The sequence below is a fragment of the Pundamilia nyererei genome, unplaced genomic scaffold, assembly GCF_000239375.1.
Source record: "Pundamilia nyererei isolate P.nyererei 1_Seehausen unplaced genomic scaffold, PunNye1.0 scaffold00364, whole genome shotgun sequence".
Taxonomy (NCBI): domain Eukaryota; kingdom Metazoa; phylum Chordata; class Actinopteri; order Cichliformes; family Cichlidae; genus Pundamilia; species Pundamilia nyererei.
The window spans coordinates 427,404-435,876 of record NW_005187765.1 but is presented as its reverse complement, the minus strand read 5'-3'; the positions used below and the strand labels follow the sequence as shown (position 1 = coordinate 435,876).

The 8,473-nt window shown below is 39.2% G+C and overlaps 1 protein-coding gene across 2 annotated transcripts in view; it reads left to right on the top strand.

The window, feature by feature from the left end:
* The window catches only part of LOC102216009 (zinc finger protein 99-like), a 14,112-nt gene extending 5,922 nt beyond the window's left edge, over positions 1–8,190 (top strand). For both annotated transcript variants that reach the window (XM_005752525.1, XM_013915794.1), the window contains exons 2-3: positions 4,566–5,330; positions 7,107–8,190. In XM_005752525.1, the coding sequence (XP_005752582.1) occupies positions 4,566–5,330; positions 7,107–7,661 (1,320 nt within the window). In that variant the 3' untranslated portion in view covers positions 7,662–8,190. The remainder of the gene's footprint in view (positions 1–4,565; positions 5,331–7,106) is intronic.
* Positions 8,191–8,473: the final 283 nt, after the last annotated feature.

Genomic DNA, 8,473 nt, shown 5'->3' with positions numbered 1-8,473 from the left:
GTAACAGTTCCACGGCCACCAGAAGAACAAAAACTCTCTCAATCCACATGATTGAGTAAGAGATAGAAAATGGAGGAAAATACAAGTCAGAAAAAAAAGAATACGTAAGAAAAAAAGAGCTAAACTAAGAGAAAAGCAGGAGCGACTGTAACAGGCTGCACGCTGGTTGGCGCATGCGCACTAGCTGTCACAGTAATGTAACATAGCCTGCTAGTTGAAAATCTAGATGTATGGTTTTTAACTGGATGCACAGCAGACACCTACTTTCACAAATGTCTGCTTTTCCAAAATATACTAAAGGGAAAAGCAGCTTTTATTCCAATATTTTAAGTGACAGTGTGCAGTTTTCTGCCATTGGGAGTCCAGTTACACTGATTCCGATACATTGGGTCGTGGAATACGCTGCTTTAGCGTGGTGTACCACCCGAAAGTAGGAAGAAAAGTGTAGTTGCATAGGAGTGTTGTTCAGAAGGAATCAAAAATATTTCAATAGATATTTCCAGAAATTAATGACAAAAACTACACACTGTCACATTTATATGAGGTATGCGGGCTACCACCACATTTGCAGTATTTATACCAAGTTTGAGTGAAAAAAATAATCTACTGTGTCACTGAGTTGTGGCAAAATGTGCTATTTGGAGTTCTAATGAAATTTTAAACACAGATTGGGAAATATTCAGATGTGCAGTAACGTTGAATATGCAAACAAATGTTTCCAATGCTAGCAAAATGCTAAAACCTACAGAACACATACGGCCCATATATTTACCGGAAAAATATAAAGCCTATATTTTTATCAGAAAAATATAACCCATATATTATCACAAAGTACTAGTTAAATTATATTCTATTAAAAATACGAAGAAATTACCATAACTCCAACGGATGAATCGCGATTAATCCCTCTTTCCAGACACGTGGCCAAAGCACACTGTGGCATAGATGAAGAAGGTCAATGCGTATGCGCGAAGATTTTTTTTCATTCTCTGCGCATGCTCATAAAGGATGTGGAAAGGGCTCTTTGGATTTAATTAAATGTGTTCAATGAATTGGAAATATCACTATTATTTAACATTAAAACGGTTTACAATTGATTAAATCAAATGTAAAAATATTAATTACACCCACAAGATTAACAATTTTAAGTATATTGAACATAAAACCATACATACAGAATCTACATTCACACAGAAAAGCCACAGAACTTACAAGAAAATACAGCAAACATTTAAATAACAATAAAAGCAGTTGAAGAGTTTCTGCAGTGATCAATATTTCTTCAACAGTAGAATTTTCAGAGTTTGTAGGGGTGCTTGAAAGCCTTGAAAATCCTTGGATTTTAATAGTCCTTTCAAGGTGTAAAAAGTGCTTGAACTTTAGATGTGGTGCTTAAAATGGGTTGAAATTGGAACTGCATTTCATTCACCACAAATAACTATCTGATTGAATATTTTTCTTAACAGAGAAATAAAATGAGTCGCAAAGTCTAGAAACAAAATTTCTGCTCCTGATCTGCCTTGCACCTCTCCATGTCTGGAACAAAGATTTGCACCTTTTCACAATGGGGAAGTTTACGTGAGTCCTAGAAAATAATTTTCGACTATGTGTATGTAACACATGCAAGTTTTTTGCATCGCATGCTCCCATGGACATATGCTGATATGGAGAAGGAGCTTTTAGCCATGGTATTCGCCTGCACAAAATTTAAAGATTCTGTCTATGGAAAGGCAACAATTGTCAAAGCAATTGACCACCAACCCCTGGTGACTGTAATGAAAAAAGCCCATCCATGTCACCCCTGCCTGGCTCCAGGGGATGTTACTCCGACTACAGAGTTATGACATCCGCCTAGTCTACAAAAAAGGAAAGCACATGTATCTTGCTGACACCCTTTTCTAGAGCTCCACTCGCTCCGTTGTCACAAAGCCGAGTTGAACACACTGATTATGAAGTGATGACAGTGAGTGATGTGCTACAAGCCCTCAGCACAGTCATCCAGCGAGGATAGCCCATCAGAGACAGCCAAGTCAAGCCCGCTCTAGCCCCTTTTTTCCATACAGGGATGACCTCAGCGTGGAGGATTTCCCAATCCCTGCACAAAGAATACACCAATATTGTCCACAAAGGTCATCTAGGCATTGAAGCAACTAAGTGCAGAGCTAAAGGTTTCATCTTTTGGCTGGCAATGTCAAAAGACATCACGGAAGAGCTGCACTCTTGCACAGTGTGCAGCAGCACTAATGCGCATCAGAAGACAGAACCTCTACAGACCTCCCGAAATTTTCACCTGGCATGGAAAACAATACCAGGTCCATGTAGATTCCTGTTCAAGATGGATTGAGATCAACCTTCTCGGTCACTCAACCACAGCAGCGGTGCACCACACACGCTCATTACTGACAATGGCAGACAGTACACAAGTCAGCAGTTCAACGAGTTTGCGAAGCAACTGGACTTCACTCATTCGACCAGAGTTTCCACAGTCAAATGGTCTTGCTGAGAGAGCAGTACATAGTGAGAAACAACTCATGGAGAAATCACAGAGAAATTGGACTGACTTTTTCTTGACTTCTTAAACCTTAGAAACATTCCCTGCAACAGTAGGCTCCCCTGACAAACGTCTCATGTCTCATCAGACACGCGCAGGGATTACTGTGTGCAGCAAGCTTTTAGAGCTCGTCACAAAGGATCTCAGGGCAGATCAGTGACCGACTTTGTGTCAAAAGTCTCACACTAAAATGTCATGGGACAGGTCCAGCTGCACACTACAGCCATTGCAAGAAGGACAAGTGGTCTGAATGCAGACAGAAAAAGGCTCTGACAAGCTAGGAACTGTAGGAAGGAAGAGCAACGAGCCACGATCCTACATCATCCAGATCGACAGAAGAACCTACAGGAGGAATCGCTGCCACATCCTCCCAATGGCAGATCCGCCGCCGCCATAGCTCCATGACTATGACCCTGAGTGCCAGGACACCAACCATTCTGGATAGTTCTACACTCGCACTGCAAACACCACAGCACCACACACGCTCAAATGAAGACTCACAGAGCGCATCATCTCCCAAGCCTGTGCAAATACCCGACCAAGTCAAAGTCAAAGTCAATGTCAACTTTATTGTCAATTCTGCCACATGTACAGGACATACAGAGAATAGAAACTTTGTTACTCTCAATCCCTAGATAAAATAGAAAATGAACATTTAAATATAAGAGTGATTAAAAATGCAAGTAAAATATTTTAAAGTAAAAAAAATTAAATAATATAATACAATTTTACATATAACAAGAAAGCTATACAATATAAGGGTAAATGACATTGAGTGCAAACCAGGCAGAGTAGTGCAAATAGGCAAATAGTGCAAATGGAGATTTGGTAATGTACGGTATGAGATAGTGTAACACAAAGAGATTGTAAACCAGGCGTCATACATTACATATGCAGGTCACATCTGCAGACCTAACCCAAGATAAACACAATGGCATCACATGTATGTATAATCAGTCTAAAGTCAATATGTTGAGAAATGAAGTTGACTGGGTGTTTGCATTTCTAATGATTGGTGCTGTACTGAGGTATGGGGTTTGTCCAACCATAAACACTGTTAGCTTAAAATTCACTTTAAAAAAATAACGTCTAGAAAGACTGAAAGCTAAATGGAAAGGATGTAGATCATTTGGTTAAATTATCATTTTACATCATTTGTCTGTTATGAGCCACCGTACCTGTGTGGGCTAATCCAATTGGAACAGTATGTGGGGGTTACATGCATGCAATACACATACATGTGGTTATTGACTTATACCACCTCACAAGACAACCACAGTGCCGTTTTCTTGTTTTGTGGGGTTGGGGTGTTTTTGTTTTTTTCAATGTGACATGAATATCTCAACATGTTGATTTGTTCACATTTGCACATCTTCATTTTTAACTGAGTTCATACACTATATACATACAAGACGACCTTTTCCCTTTGCAGTGTTTTTGTGTGGTGCGTTTTTGTAAGTTTTAACAAAAAGGGAACAAAAGCGTTTAAGTCAACCAAGGATGATTTCTTTTAATTTTCACATGGTCTTACCAGGGTTGATGTGACGTGAAACATACATTGTTATTTTTATGTTTAGTGTTGTGCTGAAAGGGCTTCAAAATGGACCTTAAAAGTGCTTAAAGAGGTGATGGCAGCCTCGCTTCTGTCAGTCTGCCTCAGGGCAGCCGTGGCTACAAGTGTAGCTGCCTCCACTAGTGTGTGAATGTGAGAGTGAATGAATAGTGGCATTGTAAAGCGCTTTGAGAGCTCCGAAAAGTGCTATATAAATGCAATCCATTATTATTATTATTATTATTAGTATTAGTGTTTAAATTTTACTCTAAAAAAGGCGTATGAACCCTGCATTTTAAGTACAACTCTCATTGTAGCATCTGATTATAATGTGATACTATCACCAACACCTACAATGTTTTTGTTAACATCTTTGATTCAACTAATGGAGGGAGTTGGAAAGTTCAGTTTGTTCCACGACTGCATTTTACTCACTGCCTGTTTGTATCTCTGTCACCTCAGGACCAACATGGAGCAAGAAGTCAGGACTCTCAGGAGGCTGATGAACTTCAAAGACAGAAAAGAGAAAAGAAATACACCTGTGAGGAGTGTGGGAAGGATTTTAGCCGTTCTGGCAACTTAAAAACACACCAATTCGTCCACAGTGGACTTAAACCGTACATCTGTGATTGTTGTGGTAAAGCTTTTAATCACAGAAGCCACTTACGACGTCATCAAGTTATTCACTCTGGAATGAAAGCGTACAGCTGTGAGTTGTGTGGTAAAGCTTTTGCTGACAATGGAAGTTTACAGAGTCATCTATTTACCCACTCTGGAGTTAAACCATACAGCTGTGATCAGTGTGGTAAAGCTTTTGCTCATAGTAGAAGCTTAAAGAGTCATCTAGTTACCCACTCTGGAATTAAGGCATACAGTTGTGATCAGTGTGGTAAAGCTTTTGCTTGTAGTAAGTACTTACAAAGGCATCTAGTTACCCACTCTGGAATTAAGGCGTACAGCTGCGACATTTGTGGAAAAACCTTCCGCTGGCCACTCAGCCGTAATATTCACCAACGCATTCACACCAAAAAAGACTTTTGCTTCTGTGATCAGTGTGGCAAAACCTTTGTGGCATACAAATATTTACAGCAGCACATGTTTAGCCACACTGAGGAGAGACCTCATAAATGTGACCTGTGTGAGAAGACTTTTAAAGAGCCACGTTCCCTGAGACAACATCAACACATTCACACCAGAAAGAAACTCTACAAGTGCACTTACTGTGAGGTATGTATTTTTCTTTGTACAGTCACACTTATTTTGAAGTATTTTGTGAATTGATTTTAATTTCAAAGCTAAATGAGACATGAAAACCTCATGTACAGAATATTCAGTCAAATCTGAGACAAATCTCCTGAAATTATCCTGATGTTGGAAAAAACGTAAAGTTTTAAGTTTCTCACCTTTCTGTCTAACATTCACACTCCAATGGATGCATCGGAGAGCAGCTTGAGAGTTAATATCTTGTGACCAATGTTGTTTTCCACTACACATTACAGAATACATGCCCCAAAAAGTAGTTTGTAACGTATTCCATTACATTACTCATTTAGAGTAATGTAACGTAACTTAAATGTGCTGTGGGCCATCATCTCACTGGAGGGCCACTTCAGTGTTCAAGCAGTACAAAAAAGCAATTAAAAACACCAACAAATATTTCCAGAAAATGTGGAGGGCTTTTTTAAAAATTCAAATATTGTATTCATCACCACCCGCATTCTCCTTGACCTTATAGCAGCTTTTGATACTATCTTTCACCGTATCCTTCGTCATAGATTAGCATCTACTGCCACCGTAGTAGATCATATCATATCATCATCATATCTTTGTTTTGAGACCAGAACTGGTTTGGCGCAGTGGGCTGCACAGCTGCTCTGGCAAGGGTTCGAGTACTACATGAGACAGATGCTTTACATCTTCCCTGCTTGCATGTAATCTGCTTTCTTGACACTCTTCAGTGTAGTCTTTCAAATAAAGCAGTTTTCAGCAGAGTTCAGCTTCTACACAGTGTTTTCAGATTCCACTACACGGCATTCACACTGCATTTTCGCAGGAAATGCAACTTTTTCTAGTTCAGTTTTGAGATCCCTTCCCAGATGCCTTAACGTTGACTCACACCCTGGGCCATCTGACCTCAGGAAATCACATGATAGGGTGGGGCTAGGTTTCACAATGAGCTCGCCCGAAATCCTGGCTGATTGTGACCCACACCCGTTTTCACACTGTACTCATGATTAGGTAGAAGATCATCAGGGGGTCCTTTTATCTCTGTTTGGGGGGAAACTCCCACGGGGTTTAAATCTGGGACTCTCCACCATTTGACACTAGAACTGAAGAAGCTTCTCGGATGAGAGGTGAAACGTCTTCAAGCAACCTAAAGAAGTCCGGACGCTTTTCTTTCCAAGCTCCTTAGACAACAGGATTTTGAACTTTATCGTGACAGGTTTATGTGGAAAATAAACAAGCTGACAGCGGAGTCACACAATGGTTTCACTAACGGTGGTTTTCCTAACGAAAGTATTAATAAAAACATTCATTTGTCCATCCATAGTGTGGTTATTTTAATCTCATACAACCTAGACATCACAATTTCGATTGTTTACACCAAAATTTAAAAAAACATTTGCTCTACAAAGGCCTGATATCAACTTAAAGTACACTATACTACCACTTTTCTATCACATGTCCTGTTATGTGGATGTCATTTTTCTCAGAAACAAAAGTCAGATAAAAGAAATAATTAGGTAATTCTTTGTTTTTACATTCTTTAGGTCCCAATCAGCACAAATAGCAAAGAGAAATTGAAAATGTATGCCATGAAAGAGTGTCTTAGGAGGTTAAATAAAAGAGCAAGAGAGAACTTCAAGAGATTGATATAGCCTCTACAGCGACCATCAAATAGATTAAAAAATATTGCCGTGAACAGCTGGTTTTGCATACAATATGAAACAATAGATGTTTTAATATCATCATAACTTACACTGTCTTTGTGTCTTTGTTTAGAAGCAGAGCGACACAGATGGATCCAGTTCTCAACCCTGTCGTCGCTGTGGTGGTGGGAAAGCGTTTCATTGTGACCTTTGTGGAAAAACTTTCAATCATCCAGATAGCCTAAAACTACATCAACGTAGACACACTGGAGACAACATGAATTACTGCAAAGAGTGTGGGAGAGGCTTCCCCACATCAAGTGAATTAAAAAAACATTATCTTTATCACAGTGGGGTTAAAAACCACGTCTGTGACCAGTGTGGTTCATCTTTCTTCACTGCAAATCAGCTTAAAGACCATAAAAGAGTCCACACAGGAGAGAAACCATATAAGTGCAGACACTGTGACAAAAGCTTCTCAAGTTCAGGCCATCGTAATGTTCATGAAGATGCACACATTGAAGGGAACTTCAGCTGTGACCAGTGTGACAAGAGCTTCAAGAATCTCAGTTCATACTCCGCACACAAACGATCCCACGCTGTAAATAAACAGTTTCACTGTTACCAATGTGCAAAAACGTTCACTTCATTATCTGCTCTGTGCAAACATCAGCGTGATCATGCATGACTGAAATCACTGGATCACAATGAATCTGACGAGACAGAAAGATCCTCTTCTGGTTTCAGGGTCAGACTTAAACACCTTGAGATCAGGCTCCACAGAGTTCAGCTGGAGTCTCCTGTAGAGAGTGCAGCTGATGTCACACTTGGATCTGATGAGGTACCTCTGATTTGGACCTGCAGTGAATAATCCTGGATGTTAAACTAAGGAAGTTGCAAGTATAGATGTGTACATCAAGTGTTTTCTTTTTTCTTTGAGAGATTTTCATTCTGTAAAAGAAACTTTAATGTTGAAAATGTTTGTCCTATAGAAAATAAGAGAGGAGTTGTTGATTCTTGTTTAACTCTTATCTGAATAGCACTTACCTGAGTGCCTTGCCACCTGTTAGCCTACTTCCTAGGCCTTATTCCTTGAAGAAAAGACTTCTCTGAAGAAGCACTTGTACCTGAGTCAAGTCATTGTTTAATCACTCACCTTCACACGTTCTTTATTGTCAGATGTCTGCATATTGCTGATTAAACCTACTAAACATTTTAAACATCTTAAATTTAGAAGTTGGAATTATGGATATATAGATCAACTTAATTTTTCTTTGATAAATGTTGATGCTCTTTTTTAAAACCCACCTTGTTTTATTGTAATTTTATGTGTTATCTTTTTAAACTTTAATCTTAAATCCCTTTCTCCCAAAACCGCAAATAATTTCACACTAGTTGCTCTTACAGCACCCAATACAAACTTAATTGTCAACCAGCTTTGAAACAAAAGCTGCTTTGACTTAATGTCCACAAAAAAGAATCTCAAGCTAAACTGGCAAT